At 39.4% G+C, this 26630-nt stretch overlaps 2 protein-coding genes across 4 annotated transcripts; one reads left to right on the top strand and one right to left on the bottom strand.

The window, feature by feature from the left end:
• Window positions 1-161: 161 nt before the first annotated feature.
• On the bottom strand, window positions 162-12445 carry tmem87a (transmembrane protein 87A). Of its 3 annotated transcripts, none has more exons than XM_023352621.1 (20): window positions 12272-12445; window positions 10922-10979; window positions 10613-10710; window positions 9619-9738; window positions 9489-9536; window positions 9340-9381; window positions 8434-8560; window positions 8296-8357; window positions 7995-8178; window positions 7815-7914; window positions 7634-7727; window positions 5795-5866; window positions 5547-5655; window positions 4079-4137; window positions 3863-3966; window positions 3700-3776; window positions 3052-3116; window positions 2907-2959; window positions 2723-2753; window positions 162-2567 (listed from the first exon to the last, which is right to left on the bottom strand). In XM_023352621.1, exons 1-20 carry the CDS (start codon window positions 12374-12376, stop codon window positions 2526-2528), a joined length of 1650 nt encoding a protein of 549 aa, XP_023208389.1. In that variant the 5' UTR covers window positions 12377-12445; the 3' UTR covers window positions 162-2525. The 3 variants fall into 3 exon arrangements, with proteins under 3 accessions (XP_023208389.1, XP_023208390.1, XP_005810715.1); XM_023352622.1 differs by having other exon boundaries at window positions 3052-3113; XM_005810658.2 differs by having other exon boundaries at window positions 9619-9735.
• Window positions 12446-13038: 593 nt separating this feature from the next.
• LOC102225304 (neutral alpha-glucosidase C) lies at window positions 13039-26284 on the top strand. The gene is made up of 25 exons (XM_023352607.1): window positions 13039-13187; window positions 13427-13489; window positions 13590-13692; window positions 14606-14733; window positions 14826-15002; window positions 15117-15120; window positions 15214-15280; window positions 16147-16243; window positions 16313-16496; window positions 17734-17890; window positions 17981-18216; window positions 18292-18418; window positions 18522-18601; window positions 19613-19756; window positions 19833-19929; window positions 20026-20127; window positions 20880-21054; window positions 21272-21340; window positions 22017-22081; window positions 22168-22244; window positions 22310-22384; window positions 22525-22638; window positions 23386-23498; window positions 23612-23715; window positions 24917-26284. The coding sequence occupies exons 1-25, from the start codon at window positions 13159-13161 to the stop codon at window positions 25024-25026; spliced, it is 2697 nt and encodes an 898-aa protein (XP_023208375.1). The 5' UTR covers window positions 13039-13158; the 3' UTR covers window positions 25027-26284.
• Window positions 26285-26630: the final 346 nt, after the last annotated feature.

Raw genomic sequence — 26630 nt, 5'->3', positions numbered from 1 at the left:
ATTAATAGATTAAAAAGATATTTGGTTGATTGAACAAACAACTGGACAATTATGACAAGATTATAATAGTATAGAAGACGTCAGTACGCATGCGTGAAAAACGGACCAATTAATGGATGGACAAATAAATTAATGGATGGAGAGACAACCAAACGGACACGTCTGTGGATATATTTAATAATGGATGTACATCTTAGACTATAGTAAATAAAGTCCGGAAATACAGATATTACTTTACCGTTCATGAAGTGCAAAAAATAAACAAAAAAACTAAATCATATTTTCATAGTTGTTTAATACAAAGTTTCTCTGCAGAACATATGCAAAAAAGCTTCACAACAGATTCAAGTCCTTAAAGACTGTCAAATATTTCCAAACAACTAAAATATTCTTAACAAGACTTAAATCTTTATAAAACCAGAAAGCAAGGATTCCAGCATATCTACACATATTTTCATAAATTGAGGAAGAGATAAAACTATATTTGCAGTGTGACAGGAAAAGCCTTAAACGATTCTAACAGCAGCTAACTATTCACTCATTTTCTGATTTATTTTTTTAAATTAATGCCTGAATTGGAGTGAGGTGCTAAATTCAGCATTTATCCAATTAGTGAAATTAGCCTCTAATATACACGCTGCAAATCTTGTGTGTCATAAACGTAGGCCCACACCACATCCATATGAGGGGTGAGATTTACTGGCTGCCATATTGAACGCAACACTTGTTTAATGTCAACAGCAACAGAATTTGGCCTTCCATAAAATATATCCGTACATAACTTTACACATGTGAGTAATAAAGGAAATGTAAAAAAAAAAAAAAAATAAAAATAAAAATAATAATAGTAATAATAATAATAATAATAAATTGCAGCTCCTTGAGCTAATCTGGATAAAAATAATCTGAGAAAACATACACTGTTTAAATACACTGCCTGGACAAAGTGTCTGTACCCCTCCAACATAGATGACAGATGATAGATTTCCGAAAGTATGGCATGCATTTGTAGTCTGCCCCCTTTACTCGTACATCCCTAAATAAAATCCGACCGTCATCCGAAATCACCTATGCAGTAAATGTAATTAATCTCAATATAATTCCAGTTGTTCTGTGGAGGCCTCAGGGATTAAAACACATAAGTGAGCAAACAGAACGATGGCGACCTAGAGAACAGCAGGCAGAATGTGTCGGCAGGGTGACAATTAGTCATGAACTCTGCAAGAGTGACCTTTAAGGCAAGAAGAAAGCCAGCGTTGAAAGGAAGTCATAAGAGCTTCTGCTTGCAGTTTGCCGTAGGTCTGTGCATGGAAGAGAGGAAACACGTGGAACGAGGTGATCTGGTCAGATGAGACCAAAACTGAACTTTTGAGCTCTTTGCAAAATGTTTTTAAATCAGGGTTGTCCAATGTGTGGGCCGGGGGCCATTTGCTGCCCTTGATAACGATTTTCTTCGGCCCCTCACTACAAGTCAAGAGTGGTAAAAGCAATTGATGACCCAAGAAATTTGGAAAATGTTAGTTTTTCTTTTAATAACGCAATCGTTTGGAGCCCCTTTTCATGTTTCGGATCTTTAAACATATACAGATTTGAAAAAATAAAATATCATTGTTGAGCAAGTAAAACTAAAAACAGCAGCAGCAAAGGAAATCATTTTAAGTTAATGGATTTTGTGGCCCTCCTGTAGCTTACATTTGCCGGTTTTGGCCCTCAGGACATAAAGTTTGAACGCCACGGGTTTAAATCAATGCAGAGGACTTGAACGTTTGGGCTGTCCAACCCACCTGACGGAGTGATAGTTTTGTTATTTACCTGTAAAAGACGCACCAGAAAAGACCTGTAGCTTTAGCTGCAGCTAAAGTCACACGGCACTGACTCAGTGGGGTTGAAAGCAACCACATGCCATATTTTTCCACGTACAAATTTTTTTTTAAAAACCTGTTTTGTCTTTTTTTAGTTACGCACCGTTTTCTTTGATATACCAATCTAATATTTTCCCCATTATCATGTGATCAATTATGAAACACATTCTGAAAACGATTTCAAATAAGGGTCGGCACGTTCTGTTTAAGTGTTAGACTTCAACAACAATACCCTCCTGTTTTCAGCACTGTATGACATTTTCATACGTCAGCATGTTCTGGTCGACCCAACTCTGTTAGTAAGAAGTCGTTGGATGGAACTACTCCCAGAGGATTTTATCAACAGTCATATCCACCTCAGTTACACACGGTACCAATTCAAATATCACGGGTATAGGTTTCAGAATCTTATTTAACGTGGAAATTATGTGCTTGAGCTTACCCGACAGTGAAGACACTGAGGTGAAACAAACAGAAATGTTCTGCTATACATCGCCTCCTTGTTCTAACACACTATTTACACTTAACACAGCTTAACACAACTTGTGTAAAAAGAAAAAAATAAATAAATCAATCAAAGAAAATTTTCTTCCATGTTCTTTTTGGTGATGAAATTTCTATAATCTCATTCATTGCTGCTTCTTTTTCTTCCTGCCTTCCCCTCTACTCCATTTTAGATCGCTCCATCTTAGTTTTCAGGATTTCCTAGAAGAAAAGCACAGAGATTTATGCGCAAGCGTCAGCGTGACTGCGAGATAAAGGGCAAATTAAAGGTCTTTAAATAGTGGAGGTCTATAAATAGTGCAAACTGTGACTAGAATCATGGGATTGGCACGAGGGGGGAAAGAAGAAGACTTTACCTCTTCCTCATCCAGCATAACAGGGAGAGCTCTGAATGAAGGGGAAAGAAGACGAGAGTGTTAGCATATTGCTAGTTAAGCGTCCTAGCAATATTTCGCAACTGTTTGAATGGCCATGCACTATCTGTGGGATTCATGCCAAAATGAAAATATTAAATATTTTGAGGCGACTAAAATGACTTACACATCAGCAACGGAGGTAGGAATGTTCTCTTCTACCCATTTCAGGTCCTCATCCTGACAAAAAAAAAAAAATCCAACATTTGAAACAAACTAACGCTTGAAGAACACGACTGAAGACATAAAAGTATCAGAAGAACAGAGTCTACCTCTTTATTCAGAAGTTTCTGGGAGCCGTTAGCGTCAGGTTTCGAGCCCCTCATCTTCATTCCTACTGGATGTAAAAATAAGAAAAGCTGAGGTCACACTCAGACAGAAATGATTTACTTTACATTATAACTACAACACCGGATGTATGTTAATGCTATAGACACGTTGCAACGTGACATCACATGCTCAAGGCCTCGCCGATGATGACGACCATTGGTTTTAGCCGTCAAGTTGTCATCACGACGCGCTAAATCTGAAATGTACACGTGATATACAGTATATGTATATAAAAGAAAAAGGGACGCAGTGCTTTGCTGCTGACACTATGACAACTACAAAATAAGGTCAAAGGGCATCACATTTCACAGGTCAGTGAAAAGTTTGAATTTCATAAAATAGCAAGAGTGAAGTAGGTCATATATGCTAGCATGACTTTGACAATCTGAACATGTAGATGTGCTGCAGAATTCAGTGTGTTCGATTCATTTTCAAAAATGGCAACCCATCAGTAGAGCAGGTGTTTAAATTAGTGATAAAAATGTTCAAGTCGGGGCGGGGGAGTACTTTCACAGCGACACCATCCTTCTGCGGTTTTCTTTAACACTGGCTGTTTTTATCATCCTGATAAAAACACAAGTACTTCTTACCAAAAGCTTCGTTCATCATCGGCTCCTTGGCTTCATCTTCTTCGTCATCTTCGTCAATAAGAGGGGAATGAGAGAACCTGGGGGTAAAAACACAACCCAGGCTAAATTCAGTTGTCAGCTCAGTAATTACAATTAACTTTCGTTTTGCCCCAGTCTCTCTAACCTCTGGCTGTTAACAGAGGGCCGCAGCAGCACCATGATGACCAGCAGCATAGTGGAAAACAGGAGGCGCCAGAACGCATCGTCTACCCACAAGTCCCGCCAGCCCTACGAGGGAGAGAGTCGACACAGAACGCAAAGGAAAGTGGGTTCACGTTCTCCTCTCCGCAAACTACACAGAATTTATCCGAGTCAGAAGAAAACAGAAACAGAAACAGACCCGCTGACAGTCGACCAGCCTGAACACCTTGGTGGTCCAGATGATGAATATGATGGAAACTGTGGACACAATTTGAAACATGAGCTTTTCATTTCTTCCATTATTCACAGTTTTAGCCTGTGTAGCTTTCTTTTTATTACCATCCACTCCATGACAGCTGCACTGCTGTAAAAGACGGTGATGGACATAATGGCAGAGGCATGATCTGGTCTGACCTGTTGCTGTTTTACCAGAGTGCTGCAGAAACCTAAAGACCAGCTCACATCAGAGCTCATTATGCTGAAGGGTTTGCACTCATATAGAGTTTGATTATGATGGATGAAATATGGCTTGAATTAGAATTACAGGATTAAAAAGTTCAAAATGGCTGGTGAGGTTAAAACCCTTCAACAGCATTTCTGAGCTGCTGTTTAGGTTTTCTAACTGAATTATGGGACTGTCTGAGCCTGACCAACCTACATTTCCACCTCTACCTCATTACTTCCCTCTGCTGTGCCTTAAATAACCACATATCTACAGCGCCAGCGTAATGGCAGCCTGCCTACAGAGTAACAGCAGTCAGAACAACAATGGATCTATCTAAAACTATCTGTCTAGATCTATCAATCTAGATCTAGGTGTCCAGATATATAGCTCAAGATCAGTCTATCTATATTTACTCCGACCTAGCTATCTAAATAAAGTTATCTATATGGAGTTAGATCTATCAGTCTGGCTCTAACTGTATTGATTTAGCTAGCAAGCTAGAAAGCTAGCTAGCTTGATGTCAAGCTATATATGTAGATAGCAAGAAAGATAGTTAGAGGGATTTACAGCAAGCTAAGTAGCTAGCCAGGTAGCTTGTTAGCAAGACAGCAAAAAGTCTAGAAAAATCTATTATTTTTCTAAATTCTGTTTTCTTTTTTAAATACTTATCCAGAACTGGGAAATGTTAAAAAAAAAAAAAAAGGCCTGTTTTCGTACTTTTTAAGGACGTGTAGAGAAACACGACTTTTTATGACAACTGCTTTCCCTACAATTCCTGTTTGTATGTCAGAAGCAGGAACTTCCTGGAGTTTGTGAAAGATGCTTGGCGTAACTCTTAAAAGAATTATTGGCAGTAAAAAAATAAAATAAAATAATCATCTTATCACTGTAGAAAGCTAATTATCATTTGTGCTTTGGGTCATAAACAGACAGCCCAGATGTGGAAGGGAGGGATTTTATTGTGATGGTGAATCTTGCTGATGAGTCATTGTCATATGTTAAGCCACTGGATTGTGAGATATCTCTTTCACTAAATAAAAAAATATATAAATACAAAATGTTACACCATCAGCTAAATTTCACCAATTTCACTCATCCAGATACATAAACAGGAGCTAAGGATGGATCATTTTGCTATTAACTCATGGATGTGTTCTGTGAACTCGAGTACAAAGCTAGCTTTTGGGTTTAGTTCCCTTGTTCCAGACCGGCTTCAACTCACCGACAACAAAGAAGACGAGCGTGTTGGTAAAGTGCTGATACAAAGACAGCTTGACCACATTTCTGCGGAGCTTCAGGAGGCGAGTGGTTTGTGACAAGCTGATGAAAATGTAGATGCTGATTAAGGAGAACCTTTTGAGTACACATGAAAAGACAATACTTATACAGGGTACGAAATACCGCTGGGAGCCCCTGATTGGACTCGAGCAAGCCCACTTAAGTGAAACAAACAAAAATAAAAAAGGATATCCACCACATGACACACGAGTCGATGAGGGAGAGGCTGAGATTAGCCACCAGGGCGACGGTTCCATAGAAACCCTGGAGGAACGAGATGACAGTAAAGATGATCAACCAGATCAACGGAGCGCTTGTCTGAACAGGAGAAAAGTGCTAAATACTTTAGCTTACAGATTAGTCATAGCAAAAGTATTCATGTATTCATAACTTTTTACATTTTCAAACATTCCCTCCACAACTCTTAATGTATTTCAAAAGGATTTTGTGTGACAAAGTAGTGCATAAGTTAAAAATTAGAAGGAAAGTTTCACAAATAAAAATTTTAAAGGGGGTTTGCATTTATATTGGTATTCATTTCTTCCATCCTCAGAAGAACAAGATTTATCATTAATATTCTCGTTTTTTCTTTAATTAAAAGGAACAGGGCATTCTAATTTAAAAAAAACAAATGTAAAAATGTCAAAATTAGCCAAAAACGGCCACTTTTTATCTGTCAGAAATGATCCAGACTGTCCAGTCGAGGTGAACTTTAAAGATCCTCATTATACTTCCTCACTGCGGTTTTGTCGTATTGAACAGGTTACTCTGCCACCTAGAGGCGGAGACCTTGATAAGTTACTCAACATGAGACTAAGTTACTTTTAAATGTTTCTTTAACATTGAAATTTAAACATTAGAAAATGTTTACATTTTTTAACATGTACTGTTGATTGTATTCAGGCTTTATTTATGGTCCTTTATGCACATATAATGGAGGGGGATTGGATCTTATACTTGTGGTTTTAAATGTAAAGTTTTCTTCATAAAAGAGTAGGACTGGGAATTGAGCTCATTAGTTTTGAGTTAAAATATCACAGATTTTTACTCGTTAAAATTTTTTAATCCATTTTTCGGGCCAGAACCTTTGCACTTACGCAGTTCTGGTACAGCACTTTAAATCTGACGCACAAACAACATCTGCAAACAACATCGACGGACGACAAAGCTGCTTCTCTTAGCAAACTGAGGGTTAACTATTGCCTCAAAATAACGATTTGATGGGAACTGAAAAAGACTGTTGTTGTGTTCAGGTTGTGCTAAACAAAAAAAAAAAAAGGTTAGTGTATCAGCGAATCTATTCAGTAGAAAAAGTAGCATCTGAATGCTAAACAAGCCGCATTGTCAACTCTAATGCTGGCGTCACACTCCACTTCTTTAAAGAAGGATTTTTTTTTTTCAAAGACGTTTCATGAATGAATGAAAGCTGAATGGGTCTAACAACTCTTGGCCCCAATCTGATGGTGGAATAACCTAATTAACAGATTGAAAAGAATCAATATCTTTGTTGTTGTGCTCATATTTCTACTTATTTAATAAATAAATACATTTAAAAAATTTTAAAAAAGACTTTGAAATGTTGCTCATTTTGTCAATATATAGTTTTTGACTAACTGACTATACACTCCACAATTAATTGTTTTTTATTATCAAGTCCCACCACTGTAAAAGAGTTTATGTTACTTTCTATGCTGGCTTTTCTGAACAGGTTGTAGTGATTAGATGTGATTGGTCGACACGTTTAACATCAAGCAGAGGCTTAGCTTGCTTCTTTGGTCACTAATGTCTTCATACCTGGATTTTTACTGAGAATAAAATAAATATTGACTATTAATTAGGTGAGTTCTGAAGGTAGTTGATTACACTAAGTTATATTTAGGAGTATATAACTTAAAAATGTATATGTACATTTCATTTTTCGCACTCTGTGGTTGTAAAGTGGCACATTTTGGAAAGGTTCTGGGGATTATGAGTACTGTCACGATGACCTGCTTGTTTAAAAATGTCTCGTATAGAAAGGTTGTTACTTACGCCTGTCACTCTGAGAACTCCGTCCACAGAGGAGAAGAGGAGGTAGAGGAGTCCGACGGCCACCAGTCGGTGCACCGTGGTACCGAGCCGCGGTCTGCACCGCAGGGAGAAACAGGGATTATTAAGCCGCAGTTCAAGCGCCGGACTCCTCGATTTTTATCTTTCACAGCAGCTGACACACCTGACTATGCCGTAACCAAGACTGACTATGAGCACCAGGATTCGAGCCAGGGATCTTTTGAGCGCGGAGAGCAGCTCGGCAAAAATCACAGCTCCCAGGACTGTGAAAACAGAAACCAAAATGCAACGAGACGGACTCGGAAAAACAAATACGGCCAGAACCCGAGCAAACATGTCCGACCGTAGTCTCCTTTGTAACGGATGCTCTGGTATTCGGAGTAGAAGACGGCTTTCTCCAGCATGCCGAGGATGATGACGGCGCCGATCCAGAACTGGATCCGCAGCAGATCCCTCCAGTAACAGGCGCACCAGAAGAGCCAGAGCGCCCCGAACAGAACGTACACGATGCACATCACCATGAAGAACTGGGAGAGAAACACACGCAGCTTCACTTTGAGGCGATTCAAACAGCAACCGAATGAGGTGCAGCGCTAATAAAGAAAGAAAAGGTCAGTTATCCTTCAGGAAACAAAGATGCGTACGATCATCAGAGGCCAGTCTGCTGGGGACGAGTAGTCATGTGGTCCTTTCATCTCCACTTTCACTGAGGAGTTAAAAGGAAATCTGTCACTGGTGATATTCGAAAGCTGAATTTTCTAAACAAATAGTTTGACCCTCACTTGTGAAAGCAAAGTTGAGCTGCTCTGCTAAGATGTCTTCTATCTCCAAGCCGCGGACCGCAGGCTGCACCTTCACTATGAACAGGTAGGGGCCGTCCACCCAAGCTTTGGCCACCGCGCTGATTTCCTGGAAAACATCACTTAGCCTCTTCAGTGAAAACGAGCAAAGAACTTTCCAGTCACATCCAGATTTGAGAATTTTGAAACACAAGGGCAAGATTTTAATTTTGGAAAAAAAAAAAAAAAAAGTTCAGCTTATTAACGGATGCACCACTTTGAACATTTGGGTCGATGCCGATATCGATATCCGATATTGTGCTGCTACTAAATCGGTATAAAAATACCGGTAGTATTTTTATATTCACCAATATATACATTTCCCTACACATTCTGCACCATATAAAGGTGATGACAGCCTACATTGCTTCCTATTATCCTGTGCTGCGTCACTATCATTGTCCCTTTACTGAAACACAAACGGCAACAAAATGGAAATAAACATCGGTTGTTAACATCGGCCCAGTGCTACTGATTAGACCAATAAAGACATAAGAAAAAAAAGACTAACATCGACCAATACAGACATCGATGCCAATATATTGTGCATCCCCAAGTTTTCAACTACTAAATTTTGGTTTGATATTTGGTTGGGCATTTATCGTATCGCTTGTCATTTATCATTTATTGTGAAAAATGTATTATTATTATTATTATGATAAGAAATGTGATGTATTGTTGTCTCGATAAATTTCAACTAGTGATGTTAAAGAAAAAAATTTGACCTTATTTTTATTTTCTCAACTATTTATGCCACAAGAGGATCAATAAGTATCAGTAAATTTGAAAATATGGTTAAACAAAGTTACTTTGTGCAATTTAGCTAAATGTAATAGAAGTATTCCTCACCGGTTTGTCAGGCCAAGTAAAGGTCTGATTTGATGGGTCACTCTGAAAGACAAAGTTACAGTGAACAAAGCATACCAACGAACCCGAGCAGCCGTGTTAAACGACGTCGGAGCTTTCAGACGGCGTGGTCGATGAAATCAATCACCCACCTTCGGACTGGACAGTGGCTGATAAGGGTTGAAGTCTGGGAAATAAACCTGCAAAAGCAAAAAAATGTTTTCAAACGTGTTCAGGTACTGTAGGCGTTACTGAAAGCGAATAGGTTTTGTCATCTTTTACCTTCGGGGTGAAGAGGTAGGAGCAGTTCTCAAAGTACATGTAGCCTTGACTGTAGAAGCCGCTCCAGCCGTCTTTCAACATGTGGTCCATGCCGAACATGTTCATTGCCTTGTTGTCCTCCAAAAAACAAACAAAAACAAAAACACAACTGGATTTCGTCTGCGGTTATGATTTCCTAAACAGGCTGACACTTTCAGAAAACATGCTCAGATCCATATATTTGCACATTTGCCTATTAATCGCATGTCAAACTGAAATGAGCTCAATAATTTCCATTCTGATGTTCAATATTCTTTGAAGGGAAATCTCGTTTACGCAGACATCATAATCCATTTCCTTTACGGTTTTAGTTGTGCGCTTCTTATATCAGTTTAATTGATTGTGTTTGGCTGTCGTGTTTTATTTTGGATTAGCGATGCACCGATGTAACAATTCGGACTGACATCGATATCCGATATTAGCATTGCTGTTAATATCTCTCCTGTTTCATCACCAGAGCGAGCAGAAACAATAAAACTGATATTTATTTTCAGCAAGATGAAAATAAATATCGGTCGTTCATATCGGCCCCGTTTTATTCATCAGACCGATCCCAACATGTTAAAAAATGACTAACGTAATTCGATAGCGATGCTAGTACCATTATACCGTGCATCTCTATTTTGCATATTGAAAATATCGGCCACTTCCAGTGTGAGAGGGCGAACCTGCATCATTACGCCATTATCAATATATTACTTGGAAATGGTCTCAAAATGACAATGTTGTCGTTTATTGCAATAACTGCGTCCAGCAAAAATGATCGTGACCTATTTGTGCTGGTTTGTGCATCGAAAGCATAATAAAAAAATAACTGCAGGAATATTTGAACCAAGAAAAGCTGCAAATGACATCAAAACAGTTACTGGGTTTGTTGGGAGGAGTGATGGCTACGAAGTCTAGCCGCTACGCCGAGTAGAAAGACCAAACACCAACAAACAGAAGCACAGCTCACTGGCGTGTTGAAGACCTCATTATAGCACACGGACGAGCGCAGGTACCAGCTGATGTTAAAGGCCAGATATTTTTCACATGACCCCACGTCATTCAGAACTGCACAGAGGAGAGCAAACAGGATTATCAGACACAATAGGGAGCAAAAGATCACAGTTTTATAACAACTTTCACAGATTATGTTATCAAGAGGGAAGCAGGGTGGGGTGAGGTTACACAACGACCCTGAGCGCGCTGTTTTTCTCAGTGGAAAAATGCCCAGGCGCAAAGAAAAGTGGCCATGATGCAAGAGTAAAGCGCGAGTACTTACACCTCATGAAGATGGTGGTGTTGGCGTACAGCGTCTTCCGAAACACAGCGTCCTGTGTCTGAAAGCACAACGCAGACAGCGACTGATGAGACTTTATCTGACGCAGCAACTCGTCTTTTCTGGTCCTCAGACCTCTACCAGGAAGCAAGAGACAGTCCGGCGCCGAACCGCCCGGCAGCGTCCGGTTTTGCCGATTATGGATTCCCACCATAAATGCATCATTTTCTAATGTCAATTGTGAAAGTCAAGGTTTTTGTACACAGGATTATTTACAAATGTACAGACACAACTTTCCAGATGCTTATTGATGCAAACTGTTCATTTGTGGATCGACGGAAAGAAAGAAGAAATAAGGAGAGGAATCAAGAAAGAAAGATGTGAGGAAGGATGAAAGGAACAAAGGAAGGAAAGGAGAAAAGGAGGATGAAATTAATTAAGGAACAGAGGGTGCATGGACTGGTGCAAGGAAGGAAGGAAATAAGCCTTCCTTCCTTCTTTTTTTTGTCATAGTGAAAATAGATTATCTTCATAAAAAATATTTTTTTTGTGATAACGCTAAATTATATGTAATACTTGCAAATTCCCAAAACTGACACAAGGGTCGGGATTGTTGCTTTTGCTGTTGGAGTTACTTTTTCCACTGTCGTTTCCATGACAGCGCAACAAATATTAAAAAACAAATATTTGAAATTACTAATTAGTACAATTATTGTATTTTTTTTAAGAGATGCAGCTGCCACACGTAACGGAACTGGAGTTGGGATGAAGTAGATTTGATGGTTCTTAAATTCTCCTTTGGGACCTTTATTATTATTATTTACATAAACACAACTAAATATCATGACAAGATTTTAGTCCATGTAGCCCATCCCTGACATTATGGATAACTGGATCAATTTCTTGGTGAATGAGAAAAGATGAATGAACAGATCAGATACGCAATCAAGTTCTTGGAATTCAAGTTTATCTCTACATCTATTGATTTCGCCTATAGCACAACGTTTAGCATCCCTGAATTTAAGAATACCTTAACAGCAGTTATTATTGCTGGCAGGCGTACATCTTTAAAAAAATACATTTTTCATTAAAAGCTGCCATAACAGTCCAGGAGAAAGCCTGCCTTTAGTTTGTTAGACATTTTGGATTCTGTCGCAGGAAAACGCCGGGTATTTAAAGAATGACAAGAACATCAGCAGTCATCATTAGCCTGGCTGGCAGCAGCTGGACCTCTCATCCGGAGGAGAGCTTTGCTAGTGGCTAGTTAGCTTCCTTAGCTGCCAGCTGGTGAACATTTAGCAGGAGCCCGGGCTTCCTCCGCAGAAACGCTCACACCGACGGTAAAACACTGACCGAGTTGATGTTTACGCTCCATACTGAGACCTCCGCCGCCCTTCCGAGGTGGAAACCGAGCGCTAAGGCCACCAAACACAAGCGACGAAACTGGACATCTAGCATCTTGCAGGAATGCACTGCAGGTAAGGTGGACTCGCATCCGCCTCCAGGTCCGGCTGGCCGATTTTTCCCTGTAACTTACGGAACCGCCACAAGAGGGAGACAGAGGTCATTAAACGATTCGATGTTGGTCCTATGGTGGATCATCTGCGCCTTTTGTAGCGAGCTGGTTTGATTTCAATAATAACAAACAAGAGATATTCAAACCAAAACATTTTTGGAACAAGTATGGAAATATTATTCTCTGGAGTATGTATGTTAGTTAATATATAATTATGTGTTTAAGTGATGATTAAAAACAGAAAAGAAAAGATATTAAGAGACATTAATGCGAATTTGAAACACGTAACCCTCGAATAATTTTTTTTTTCTTTACAAAATAGCGGAACTTAAGAGTTAATGAAATTTAATAGACGTAGAATAGTTTCCGGTGTCAATTTATGTACTTATATTTGTATTAAATCTATATATTTTTTCTTACTAAATAAAAAAAAATTCCTTGCGTTATTATTATTATTATGTGTTTTTACTGCCAAGCTTACCACTCACAATATGGCGGAGTCGCCACGCATCCACTGATACGACCTAGGATTTCGTTTTATTTTGAAAATCCTCACGTACGTTTGATTTTTGTTGCGGATTTGACGCACTCACTTCCTTCTTCTACACGCTCAGCCTTCAGCTGTCAATAGGAGGAACACCTTAACTCAACAAAAAACCAGTCATTGTGTTTCGCTGAAGGAGAAAGGACGACAGGAAACTGTTTCTGTCTGAGTTTGGTTGAAATGGCGGCAAAGAGCGAACCTATTATTAGGTATTTGCATGTTGCTTCATGTTATGTCTGTCCTGCAACTTGACCTTTGGTATATGTTGATGAATAAAACTGAATGGAGAAAGTTTAGACTTGCACATTTAATGCCTTTCTATCAGATGAAAAGTATATGGCTCTACTAATTCACTAGATTGTAGGTTTTTTAAACTTTTTTTATTCACCTTTTTTTTTTAAATAGCTGAATAATGAGTGTAATCTTTTATTTTATAACTGGGTTTCAGTGTTGTCCCTAATGATGAGGGGAAGGAGAAATTCAAAAATAGTGAGAATGCTGCTTTTTACAGGTATGTTAAATGACACTGTAATGTAATAGAACATTTTTTATGTGATTTTTTTTTGATTGAGAAAGATCCATGCCCTTATAAATATCTCTCTGCTTTTGAGGCGACAGATCCAGGGTCCAAACCTGGAATACCGACTTCTTTTGGATTCCCTTGTCCTCGCGGAGAAGGGCGCACGTCTTGAGCTTTTGGAAGACGGCACAAAGGTTGGTTTACTGAAACTCAACAGGGAAAAACATAGCCATGTTTTTTGTTTTTTTTCCACATTACATATACTTTATATTGGGAGTAATTTACTCAATTTACAAAACAGAGCCAGGATTAGTCCAGTGATAAACCTGAGGGATAAAACGTTTTCATAAAAAGGGTGTCAACATTAAAACTTTTACGTTTTCGATTGAAAATACAAAAGCCGATGAGCCCTAGCACAGACTGCGTCCGCATTAGCATCAACGGTCAAGTGGTTGTTGACAATTGTACCAGGATATTTTCAATGTTGTACATGTACTGTGCTGTTTATGTTTAATCATTCGTTAGAAAACATAATCCTCTGGCTGAGGGAAGCCAATGTTTGTCTGATAAGGAAAAGTTATTTTTGTACTTCATAAAAATTTATGGCACTTCCTAACTGAGACTAAAGGTTGCTTTAAAAATAACCACAAGCTTGTGAAAATATTAATGTTTAAAACTTCTACAATTGCATGAAAAGACTTTGAGATGTTTTTCGTTTGCATCATTTCACATCAGGCGTCAAGGCTGAACAGACAGAGAGCACAAAATGACTCTCTATGCCGAAGATATTTGAATTTTTCAAAGCAGGTTGTCACCGGCTTTCATCCGTTTCTCATCTGGTCTTGAATTTCTGTGTTTCTGTTAAAGAAATTCAAGAAGGAAGGAAATTCTTGGAAGAAATTTTATAAATTTCTTGGTGGAAATTCTTGAAATTTCACTCATTCTTCGTGATGTCATGTAGATGTATATATTTTTTATGACTTTTATACAGTTGTAGCTCTTTAATATAATTTCTCTCTGCCTCTTTGGTCTTTATCAGAAGATCCTTACCATACAATCCAAATAAACAATTTTCTTCATGCACTTTTTAAAATTTTTTATCCACAGACCAGACTGCTTCTTTCTTTGACACCTTGCAAAAGCGACACCGTACGGATCGTAATAGACGAGATCCGGCCCATTAAAACCCGTTACAGAGTTCCAGATGTGTTGACTGGGGAACCTCCTAGTGAACAGTAAGAGCTACTGAACTTCCAATAACTCCTTGTTCCCATTATGTTCAGCATTTCTGCATCACTGGAAACTCACCTTTTTCTTTTTTTTGCAGGTTGAGAGTGGAGAGCAAGACTAAGGACTCCGTCACCCTCTCCTGGTCTTCGGGGCGACACCAGGTCCGAATGTGGCACTTCCCTTTCCGGCTGGAGGTTCTGTGTGATCAGGAAGTGATCGTCACCTTCAACTCCAAGGACAAACTGTGGTTTGAAAGCTTGCAGAATAAACCCAGGTGAAGTTGTAAGACAATCTTTTCATTCCAACAAAGTTGGTGGTCCAATAATAACATAAAATGTATCTTTTGTGTTTGTTTTTGTTTTTTTTACCTGGCTTCATCACTATGTAGTAAGGTGAGGAAATAAGAAAACTCAAACTGCAAATTTAGGCTGCTCTTTATGAAAAACTTCATTTGGCCTCTTGGTTGCTTTCTGCTTCTGTTTCAGCTTGAAGACGACAAGAATTCACTGTGGAGGGAAACTTTTAGGAACTTTGAGGACATCAAAGCAAACGGTTTGCACCTGCTTTGGGTTTTATTTCATTCTATCTTTTTTGTTTTCTTCTCTATTTGTATTCCGAAACTTTGACTAAGCCTTCAATCTTTTCACGGTTGTTGCGCTGCAACCACAAACATTTATTGTGCTAGTGACCGAAACATAGCAGGGTACTGCAGTTACAGCTGTACGTTGTTCTCCTCTGCGCAACATGCGAACCCGTTGCTATAGCAACTGATCGACAACAATGTTACTAGTGCATCAGGATTCAACACCAAAAAACACGCAAACGTTTCCCGCGCAAAAAACAGAACATTCACTCAGCTACAGTTTTATGTTTTCAGGATTGATGTTTATTTTGTGGTTATTAATGTGATTATTAATAATTAATCACTATTGTACTAATCTACCAAATTAGCTAATTTAAACTCCACTGACGATCTGTCAGAGAGTTGGAGTGAGTGTCGCCTTTATTGTTTTTAACTGAACCGATATGCACCAAATTCCACAGCACATCTACATGTCAAGGTTGTCAAAGTCAAGCTAGCATAGCTGACCTAAAGTAAAGGGAATACAAATGCACTCCCAACTTTGGGGGGGATTTTTATTTTAAAAAACTAAGACCATGTAAGATTTCACTTCTCCTTCAAAGTTACGTTCTACTTTGTGTTGATCTATCATATAAAATCCCCTCAAAGTAAATAAACGTTTGAGGCTAAAACTCAACAAATGTGAAAAAACTTCAAGTCATTGACTTGATTCTTGAGCTTGTAGCCCTTTGGTAACCAACTGCTTGCTTTTGGGGTTTCATCTTTATTACGACGACAAATCCTGAACGTTGATTTAGTTATTGAAGCGCTGTATTTTTATTTTTATTTCCTCCAGGTCCCAGCAGCCTCGGCGCCGACTTCTGCCTTCACGGGTTCCAGCACGTCTACGGTCTGCCGCAGCACGCAGACAGGCTGCGGCTCAGAGACACCAGGTGATCACGTTTCACATCGTCAGTGGTCGTCACTTCAACTGTAACATCAGCAACGTTTTCCTCCCGCAGCGATGGCGAACCTTACCGGTTATACAACCTGGACGTGTTCGCCGCCGACTTGTACTGCCGGCTCGGTTTGTACGGATCCGTGCCACTGATAGTGGCTCACAAACCAGACAGGACCGTTGGCGTGTTCTGGCTGAACGCGTCGGACACATTTATAAACATCCAGTACTCCCCTTCTGACCCTCGGGTAAGCTTTTTTTCAGTGAGATGAGAATGCTTTTTTTTTTCTATAATTGCTTATTTTTCAAGATAGATAAGATAAGATAAATCTTTATTGTCATTGTCACGAGAACAACGAAATTTAAGAAGTGCCGTCAGTCAGTGCATATGCTTAAAAACAAAAAAATAACTGTGTCACAATTCACACACAATGTAAGAAATAACAAATAACTGGTTAAAAAAAAAAAAGGAGAAGCAATATTATACAGCTTTCACGTTCAAGAGTAATTACACACTTACCCTGCTTTGTACTACTATACACATTTTGTCATGTTATTGCCCCACACGCAGAGTTTGGTAGTAACTAGTTACATTTCCATGAGTAACTTTTTGGAAAAACAGATTACTTTTAGGAGTATCTTTCCTATGATGCACTTTTTACTTGAGTCATTTTATTATTAAATATTGCTACTCTTACTTGAGTAAAACGTCTGGATTCTCAACCCACTGAGAGTAACTTCACTGGATAAAGAATAAATTTGTAGGTGTGTGTCGCTCACCAGAGGGACACACACCTACTGTTTCTGGTAAAGTTTCACACGTTTTATATGGAAAAATGTTTTTTGCCTGAATTTTTTTTTTTTGCAAGTTATTTTCATTTTGGTCTTTAAAATACTAAAATTTCCACATACATTTTGGTCCATCTGATGATGTAATTTTTAAATATTGAATGCCTGAAGTTTTGATTAGTTACTCTGTTCTTGAGTAGCCTTTGTACCAAATACGTTTTTGCTCTTGCTTGAGCAAGTTCGTGGATGGCTAGTTTTTACCTGAAAGTACGTTGAAGTAGTTCTAGTAGTAGTAGTTCTCTAGTAGTTCTACTCTTAAGTACATTTTTTTGGCAAATCTATCCACCTGTGCCCAAATGTAATAAAATTTTATATATGAGACAAAGTAGCCCATAATTATGTTTTTTTTTTTTTTTTTACGTATATATGTCTGTAATTTCAATAAGTCTTTGTTAGTTTTACTAGTGCACATTATAGTTCCAGTTATAATGTTTCCTAATTAATTACTGTTTTTTATTTATTTCATTTTGCTCATTTTAGTTAAGTATACCAATCTTTCTGAATGCCATCTGGTTAAAAGTTGAACATTTTCCCCAAAACAAAAAGGCGGTGACTGGTTTTATTAAACTTTTCGCAATCCACAGCAACATTTTGATGTGCAAAATGATTTCCGGCGCCAAACTCTCCGTCTCGCAGGACGGCGAAACACCTCCGGTGAAGAGGAGGCGGCTGCGGCCTCAGACCGACGCCCAGACCGACGTCCACTGGCTCTCGGAGAGCGGGGTGATTGACTGCACGATTCTGCTCGGGCCCGCGCCGCAGCAGCTCTTCAGGCAGTACGCTGAGCTCACAGGTGCGCAAGTGGTTGCAAATTTATTGGAACCACTTGAGCTTCTATAAAAAAAAAAAAAAAAAAAACACTTTTTGTTATCTTGCCATTTAGGATACCAAGCCATGCCGCCGCTGTTTTCCCTCGGTTACCACCAGTGCCGCTGGAACTACAACGACGAGGCCGACGTGAAGGCCGTGGACGCCGGGTTCGATCGCCACGAGATCCCGTACGACGTCATCTGGCTGGACATCGAGCACACGGACGGGAAGCGCTATTTCACCTGGGACCCCGCTCTGTTTCCCAAACCGGCGGCTCTGCAGCAGCATCTGGAGAAGAAGAAGCGGAAGGTCGGTTGCAAAAATTCACACAATTTACTGAATTTTTTTGTTGTTTTGAACCTTTTTTGTGTGTTTTAATTTCAGATGGTTGTGATAAGTGATCCGCATATTAAGGTCGACCCTGATTGGCCGCTCTACCGTGAGGCCAGAGATGGAGGGCATTTTGTTAAGGACAGAGAGGGGCAGATCTTTCGGGGCACATGCTGGCCAGGTGATGCCTGACCAGAAACTGCACCAACCTCTGAACACTTTGAAGAAAGGACTTTTTCAGTGCTTTTTCTTCTAACTGCAGATTGTCTTCACCTTTCTCACAGGCGAGTCATCGTATCTTGACTTCAGTTGTCCTGAAACCCGAGCGTGGTACTCCAGGTGCCACAGCTTCGATAAATACAAGGTGATGATCAAGAGAGAAAGTTTGGCTCATGATCAGGAGAAATACATAAGACTGGCCCTTTAATGGTGGGTGTGTTTAATACCTGCTTAAAGATTGTTTTTTTCAAAGGTACTTGTAATCTGACAAACTAAACAAACCCGGACGTGTATTTATTGAATATGACTGCATAGAGGAGGATCGGTGATGCTATGGGCTTCTGATTTTTAGAAAATTCCCTAAGAACGTTGTTGGAGTTCACAGCATCCTGAGTTCTTTACAAGCCAGAAAATAAAAAATATATAGATTTTTATTTCAAAATGCATGATTGGGTTTCTCAGCATGTTGATTCAAATATCAAGGCAATTCCACACAGAAATGGGTTCAAAACCTTGAGGTGCATTCACACCAGCCATGTTTAATCCGCTTTAATCAAACTCTGGTTCGTTTGTCTAGAAAGTCCAGTTCGTTTTTGGAGGTGTGAACACGCAATCAAACTCTGATGCGGACCAAAAAAAAAGCGAACTCTGGTCTGCCTAAAGACCCTGGTCTTGGTTTGGTTGAAGTGAACTCTGGCGCGGTTCGAATGCAAGCGGACCAGAGACCGCTCCAAAAGCAGGAAGTGGACTACAGCGCAGGGCATTCTGGGTCAGTAGAGTCCAAATAAATGCGCACTACAGGGAGAAATGGCTGGTGTTTCACCAGAGCAAAAGAGAAATCCTACAACCGCTAAAATCTGAAGCTACTCCATTGTCGTTTACATTTTGTGAAGAGGAAAGTTGCGCTGATCTTCTTCGGAAGTTTTCGTGCCGTTTCTTTCAGCGGTTCTTGGCGCAACACCACCACAGGCGAGATGGTGAATCGGTTTGAAGCGTTTGTCACAGTGCAGTGAGAAAGCGAAACGCACCAACCGAAAATGTAAAATATTATTGGAGAAGATTTAATGCTATCAACAGGCAAAGCATTACAAGAAAGAAGCAAAAACAAAAAAAATAATGTTCACTGACTCGATCACATCCTGTACGTGTTATGAAGGGATCGACGGCGTCGCTGTTTGTGTGGAACGACATGAACGAGCCGTCCGTCTTCAACGGGCCAGAGCAGACGATGCCGAAGGACGCGGTGCACCACGGAGGCTGGGAGCATCGGGAGCTGCACAACCTGTACGGCTTCTACCAGGTCCGCAGGTCTTCTCTCCTAAGCTAAATTCCCATTCACTATTTAAGCTAAATCGTGTCATCGCGCGCTCTTGCAGCACATGGCCACGGCGGACGGTCTGATGTCCCGCTCAGGAGGCTCGGAGAGGCCGTTTGTTCTCACACGCTCCTTCTTTGCTGGGTCACAGAGGCTGGGTGAGGGACTCAAACTGGATCACTTTTTTAGAGTTTGGGTCTGAATTAATTGCATGATCCCAGAACCAGACTGTTTTGCTTTCATGTCGGATGCAGGCGCAATATGGACGGGAGACAACGTAGCCACCTGGGAGTATCTGAAGATTTCACTGCCAATGGTTTTGACCCTGAGCCTGACAGGCATTGCATTTTGTGGAGGTAAGTCTTGGTTTTACTGCTTAAATTGTGGACGTTAATGTAAAAAAAAAAAAAAAAGAGTTTTCGACAAATCTGAGCGCGCATTTTTGCAGCCGCTCTGTTACTTCAAAGAAATCTCATTACTTTGCGCATCAGTTGCATTTCTTTTGTGGGTGGAGATTTATTGCATCACTTATTATTTATAGCGATAAATTTCTTAGCGTGATAAAAATTTTGATTTATCAATGTCACTATAAATTTTAATTAATGATGTTTTAAATCCCCCAAAAAACTGTCCGTGTTATCCGGATTGAAAAACTATCATTTTTAAACGCACTAAAACCACAAGACAAATATAATGGTTTTTCTTTGCTGCTCAACAATAAACAAAGCCTAGAATAAGTTTAATTAAACAAATAAAGACGTCAGTTTTTTTTTGCAGGAAAGGTAAGTTAAATAATTGTAGAGCTAAAACCTAAAAAGAGAAAGGCATACAGTTGTAAAATTCTTTTGGTCCTGGATGAAAATAACTAAATATTCAACCTATTCTCAGCAATAAGAACAAGAATTGGCTCACTTTTTCTTTAAAAATGTTTGCTATACTAAGCCAGGTTCAGTTAATGAATTAAGAGTAGATTAGATTTATGTAAAATCAGTTTTTAAGTAGAAGTCAGTTGATAAATACACTTAACATTGCAAGAATCATTTAATAATTTCACTCTAATTAATGATTAGAGTTTCTTGATTTATTTATTTTTTTTTGTGCGTTCCAGCTGATGTCGGTGGGTTTGTTAAGGATCCAGATCCAGAGTTGTTGGTGCGCTGGTACCAGGCCGGAGCTCTGCAGCCATTCTTCCGCGGCCACTCCGCAAACGACACAAAGCGGCGGGAGCCTTGGCTTTTTGGGGAAGAGGTCACCGCGGCGATACGCACCGCCATCCAACAACGGTATGTACAATAAAAAAATTAATTAAAAAATCGTCTGAGCATTTTTTTGAGATGTATTTAATGCTTAAAATTCCACAATTTGCAAGTCTTTTTTTGGACATTTTTTTAAACTTAAATGCTATTTTTAATATCCTTCAAAGGATTTGGCAAAACATAATCTGAAATTAGTGAAAAATGTATTAAAAGAGGAATTACTTGGTTACTCCTCTGCTTCCAGGTACTGCTTGTTGCCGTTCTGGTATACTCTCTTCCACTTCGCTCACACCGCTGGTCTGCCTCCAGTCAGGTTAGTGATGCTGCCCTCTGCTGTTCACCTACAGAACTACAGCTAAAAACGTGCTATGTTCTGTCTGCGGTCTGCAACCTGCAGCTCAAGAGCCAGAAGTGACTCTAATACAATATGTCGAGTATACAAGATGGTTTTAGTTTTTTCAAGGAGTAACTGCATTGAATCTCCACTTTTTAAATTTATTTTTTCTCCCCTCCAGGGGGTCTTTTGTGGGCTCTAGTGTCCCTTATATGAAAGTAGGCTGACAGGAAAAGGGGGAAGGCATGCGGTAAATGTCGCCAGGTCCGGGAATCGAACCTGCGCCACCACAGCACGTCCCATTAAATTTATTTTTGCCATTCAGTTCAAAAAGTTGTGCTTTTGTATTTTTTCTTTTTGCACAAATATTAAGTATTCATTCTGTCATTACAATTTTTACGTGTTTTCCATTAATTTAAACACCCCCCAGGAAGTAAAAATTTTTTTTTTAAAAAACTGTTCTTTAAAAATGACAACAAATTTCCCATAGTAGCTATTTATCAGCAATTATAAGTTGTCTTTTGTCAAATTTCTGTCTCTAAACAAGTATTGTTTATCTGAATTGAGTGCAAATATGGCTCTTTGGGTGACTTTTACCAGGATTAGATTTATTATTCGTGCTGCACAAAAACTTAAAACATTCATTCTCTTACAGACCTCTTTGGGTGGAGTTCCCAAGAGAGGAGAGCACGTTCACCGAGGACAACCAGTACATGATTGGTGATGAACACTTCTTCGATTCACTTCTCCATATTGATTTATTACACATTTGTTTGTCTGAAGTTAGTTGTTTTTGTCTCACTTAGGGGGAGCCCTGCTCGCCTGTCCTGTGACGGAACCAGGCGCTCAGACAGTCAAAGTCTTACTTCCTGGCTACGACGAGGTAAAGGCGTTTATAACTGTAACCGCTTATGAATATGGGACACTAAAGATTTCTTTCTGTCGTAGATTTGGTACGACATCAGCTCTGCAAAGACGTACAAAGGAGGAAAGAGTTTGAGTCTTCCTGTCAACTTGGACACTGTAAGCGTTTGCTGTGGTTTACATGGCATACACCGTTTTCTCACTGTTGTCGAATTCAGGAAACAGAATGTACTAGGAGCCCCAAAAGATCAAACCTTGCTCCAATTAAATGTGTTTACAGCTAAGTTTACTTTTGACAGGTTCCAGTGTTTCAGCGGGGCGGCTCGGTGGTCTGCAGGTCAACGGGAAGCGGCACGTGTACGGCCGACTACCAGAAGCTGCCTCTAGATGTCACTGTGGCCCTAAACTCCCAGGTAGCACCTGGAACTCAAACCTGATGTAACAATAGCAGCTTAGACCAAACAGATTTAAAACAGCTATTCCCAAAAACATTAAATATTAGTAAACATACAGTAAATATTCATATTTACTGTACACCAAAATTTTAATGCTACTCTATGATATCAAATTTACTATAGTAAATATCCACATATTTGTCTCAAGAGACCTCTAGAAGATATGGATAGTGAAACTCTACATGGTTAAAGTTCTTGCTCTTGAATGTCAGAATTTGTTTTAAAACTATCAGACAAATTTTGAAACATCGGTGTGAAAAAGCAACAAAATTTTGAGAGACCCCACAAATGAATATCCGCAAATTAAAACTGCGGATATTTTCTCACTTTTCTGCACCTAAATGGAAATACTGTACATTTAGCATTCATCACTACATGTAGCATACAGCACCATCTACAATAACCCTTTGAAAATGTAAACATTATAACATATAAACATTTAATTTCCCTTTGGGATCAATAAAGTATTTCTGAATTGAATTGAATTAGCTTTAGTGCGTGTAGTTAGAGTGTGGCTCTTCTGATCTGTGTGTTTTTCAGAACAAAGCCAAACTTTTTGATCAATACGATTTGGTGTCCAATTTGTTATATTTCAGAAGTGTCCTCCATAAACAGACAAGATGTGTTTAAATCTTACGAGAGTTTGTTAGTATTCTTGTGCTTCAACATGGAACATTTCTACCTGTATTACTCCTAAATGTTCAGGCCAGTGCAGACGGAGAATTGTACCTCGACGACGGCCACTCCTTCCAGTACCGGGACAAAAAGGCCTTCTCCCTGCGGCGGTTCAGCATGGCGTCAGGCCGTCTGCTCTGCCGGTGAGCCACGCTCCTGAAAGCGTGAAAATTCTCAAGTTGAGGTCGGGAAGAACTTCTGCTGCTGACTCAACGCGGACTGGTTTGACGTTTGCTGTTGTGGTTGCTCCTCCCAGTTCGGCCAGTGAAGAGGGGAGGTTTGACTGTGACACCGTCGTTCAGTCTGTTTCCATCATGGGAGTGAAGAGCAAGCCGACCACGGCGAATGTCCACGTCCCAGGTGAGGACGTCCCCGAAATGAGCACATTTAACTCGTACCGAGGGAAGAGCTTTTAGTTTTACAGCACGTCCGATCATAATGCATGATGAAACCAGCTGGGATCTGGGACACACAGATCAATTAAATAACGATGTCAAAACAAAATAAGGTTCCTTTGTTTTGAACATCGTTAAATTTAATGACGGCTGTTTCGGCTGCTTCCTGTGCAACTCTTCTGCAGCAGAGACAGAGCAAAAACACAGAATCTTACCAAGTATTTCTGGGTTAGTTTCTAGTGCAAATTTCTTAGTTTTGTCTTATTTCAAGTATACTAACTTACAAGTAACTTATTAAGTAACAAGTATCAATATTAAGGAAATATCAACTAGTTTTTTCTTATTCAAGGGTACTCAAATATTTGCACTAGAAATTAGACCAAAAACATTTGATCTTTTTCTGAGGCTGGAAACAATTTGAATTTTGAAACTCTCTACTTGTTACATTCTTGCAAAATTGATCAGCTCTCTAAATCAGTGATCAAGAGTCCTATATTTTTGATCGATGCCTCCCAGGCAGACCAACTGGAGTCACGTTGAAGTAAAAGTAAATAAATAAATAACTTGCTGACTTTGTGTATCTGCAGTGGCCTTACACCACCAGTGGGGCCTCTGATCCTTCCCATTCCTGCCATTAACTGTGTTTTTATTACAAATGTGGCCAAAACTTTGTCAATATTCCACTAAACAACACGCATTTCGCAATTGTGGTGTTTCAATTAAATAAGAAATGCAATGAAACTCACACGTGGATCAGTTTGTTCACGCGATAAGTGATTAAAGAACATGCCGCGCCATCATCCTCCTACCACTTCCTGTCGTCTTCTTTGTGGTTTCCACCAGTAGTAACATCTGGTTGTCGATCACGCGACTCGTGTGATGCTAAAAAAAATGCTTCCAGGCCAGTTTTGCAAAAAAACACCAATTTCGATACAGTTTTTTTTAAAAACACCTCATCACAGCTCAAAAACATTTTAGTGAAAGAGGGGAACTTTTTTTTTAAATTGCAGCATTTCCATTAACCAAATTCATTTTCGTAATTCCAATTAGTGCAGTCATATGGTCAATGGAAACACAGCTATTGTTAAGTCAGTTTTGTAAGCTTCTTGCCTTAAAAGTTGCTTTAATTCAAAGCTAAGCAAGCCTTGTTCCGATTTTCTCACCAGGTGCTAAATCCGTCTCTGCTTCCTTTGAGTTCCTGGAAGCCTGCTGCAAGCTCAAACTGAACAACCTGAACGTCAGAGTGACGATGGACTGGGACATACAGATCAACTGATCCTGGAGAAATCCCTGACTGCTTTTCCTTTGGCACTGATTGCGTATTCCCGTAATGGGAATAGTCAGGAATACGAGGGTTGCTAATTTGGTCGGTTGAATGGGGCAATATTTGACTTAATGAATGTGACTTGGACTGATGAACAGTTTTGTCGCTAATGGAGCTCCAGACAAATATCAACGAGGTGTGAGCGACTTTACATTACTGTAATCATTTTAACTCTTTTCATGTTCAGATAGTGAAGTAATTTTTTTATCAAAGTTTTTTCCTTAAACTGCTGATTATTTTTAATCAAATGTTATTTTTGAAGTCCAGAAGCTAAATCTACTCTCTCCTGCAAAAATCCTCATCCTAACTAGTTTTCATGTTTAAAATTTCAAACTTGACTAAAATGTAAAGGAGGTTTTGTGAAATATGAACACAAAGTAGCACATAATGCGAAGAGAAAGATTAATGATATATAGTTTTGAATCATGGTTCAGTCAAAGTCCTGATAGAGCTTATTGAGAATCAGTTGCAGAGTGATGAAAGTGACGGGTGAGAAAGAGAGGAAAGAAGGAAATAGGCAAACATGGCAGCTAATATTGAACATCGCAATATTTACTAGCAAGATTTTCTGATATTTTCCAGCTCTTACAATTAGAATAACTTTCTAATAAAAATTTTAAAAAACCATACTTGTAGGATTCACAAAAAGAGGTAAGATCAGTCCAGGTTAATTGTTAACAAGATGGCAGGAAAGCAGCAAAATTTAAGGCATCATCTGTTGAAAATTGTTTTTTTCTTTTTTCATATTGCAATGTCACTTTGTTCCTTATATCCATTTCTTTCCATTTTATGAGTTAAAAGAATAAGAATTAAGACATTAAGCTCATAATTAAGATGTTTTTTCTGATAATTCTGGCTTTAATGTCAGAATTCTAACTTTTTTCCACACATTTCTGACTTTAATCTTCTGAGATAAAAAGTCAGAATTCTTAATTTTTTCAGTGGCCCTAGATGTCTTCCATACAAAAAAGGGAACCATTTCAAGAGAATTAAAAGAAAATTGTACGGTAGCGTACGCTTATTCTGACAAACTGAGGAGATGTCGGACAATAAGCTTCAGCCACACTTTAACTCGTATTGATGAATGACTCCTTAATGTCAGAGTGCCAGTGATCGTTTTAGTAAAATATATCTCATTTGTATTTCAATCCAATCTTCAAGTCGCAGACTTCCTTCCTAGTCGGAACGCAAAATAAAACAATGATATTCCTATGAATCAATCTGCTTTGTGTTATTACTATGACGACTTTACCAACATTTCCGTTATGGTCAACATGTGTTATCTGGTATAGTGACGAAACTTTGAAGAGAATATAACACGGGTGTTGCTCCCCGTCACAGCGTCAGCCTGCTCTGGTTGTGCTGAGGCTGCTCAACGCTGAGCTCCATTGAGAAGAGGTTTAAAGGGCTTGAATGCCTTCTGCTGAGGCAGGGCATCCACCAGCCGCTCTTTCCATGCCCTCTGGCCTTTGTGTCACCCAACAATGATGGCAGGGGGAGCGTCGGCCAATGGGAACGCAACAAAACAGCCGTTGGTGTGGTCCGTGAGTTTGTGG

The sequence above is a fragment of the Xiphophorus maculatus genome, chromosome 19 (assembly GCF_002775205.1).
Source record: "Xiphophorus maculatus strain JP 163 A chromosome 19, X_maculatus-5.0-male, whole genome shotgun sequence".
Taxonomy (NCBI): domain Eukaryota; kingdom Metazoa; phylum Chordata; class Actinopteri; order Cyprinodontiformes; family Poeciliidae; genus Xiphophorus; species Xiphophorus maculatus.
Note: the sequence above shows the minus strand (reverse complement) of the source record. Positions and strands in the feature narration are given on the sequence as shown.

What these genes read in the sequence shown, in the direction of transcription:
- LOC102225304 (XM_023352607.1), top strand. Translation starts at nt 13,159, where the DNA reads ATGGCGGCAAAGAGCGAACCTATTATTAG. An exon ending in AAGAGCGAACCTATTATTAG is followed by an intron (nt 13,188 to 13,426) that starts GTATTTGCATGT and finishes ACTGGGTTTCAG; the next exon opens with TGTTGTCCCTAATGATGAGG. An exon ending in GCAGTACGCTGAGCTCACAG is followed by an intron (nt 17,891 to 17,980) that starts GTGCGCAAGTGG and finishes CTTGCCATTTAG; the next exon opens with GATACCAAGCCATGCCGCCG.
- tmem87a (XM_023352621.1), bottom strand. Translation starts at nt 12,376, where the DNA reads ATGCTAGATGTCCAGTTTCGTCGCTTGTGTTTGGTGGCCTTAGCGCTC. An exon ending in GAGTTCTCAGAGTGACAGGC is followed by an intron (nt 5,867 to 7,633) that starts GTAAGTAACAAC and finishes TCGTTCCTCCAG; the next exon opens with GGTTTCTATGGAACCGTCGC. An exon ending in AGAAACTTCTGAATAAAGAG is followed by an intron (nt 2,960 to 3,051) that starts GTAGACTCTGTT and finishes TTTTTTTGTCAG; the next exon opens with GATGAGGACCTGAAATGGGT.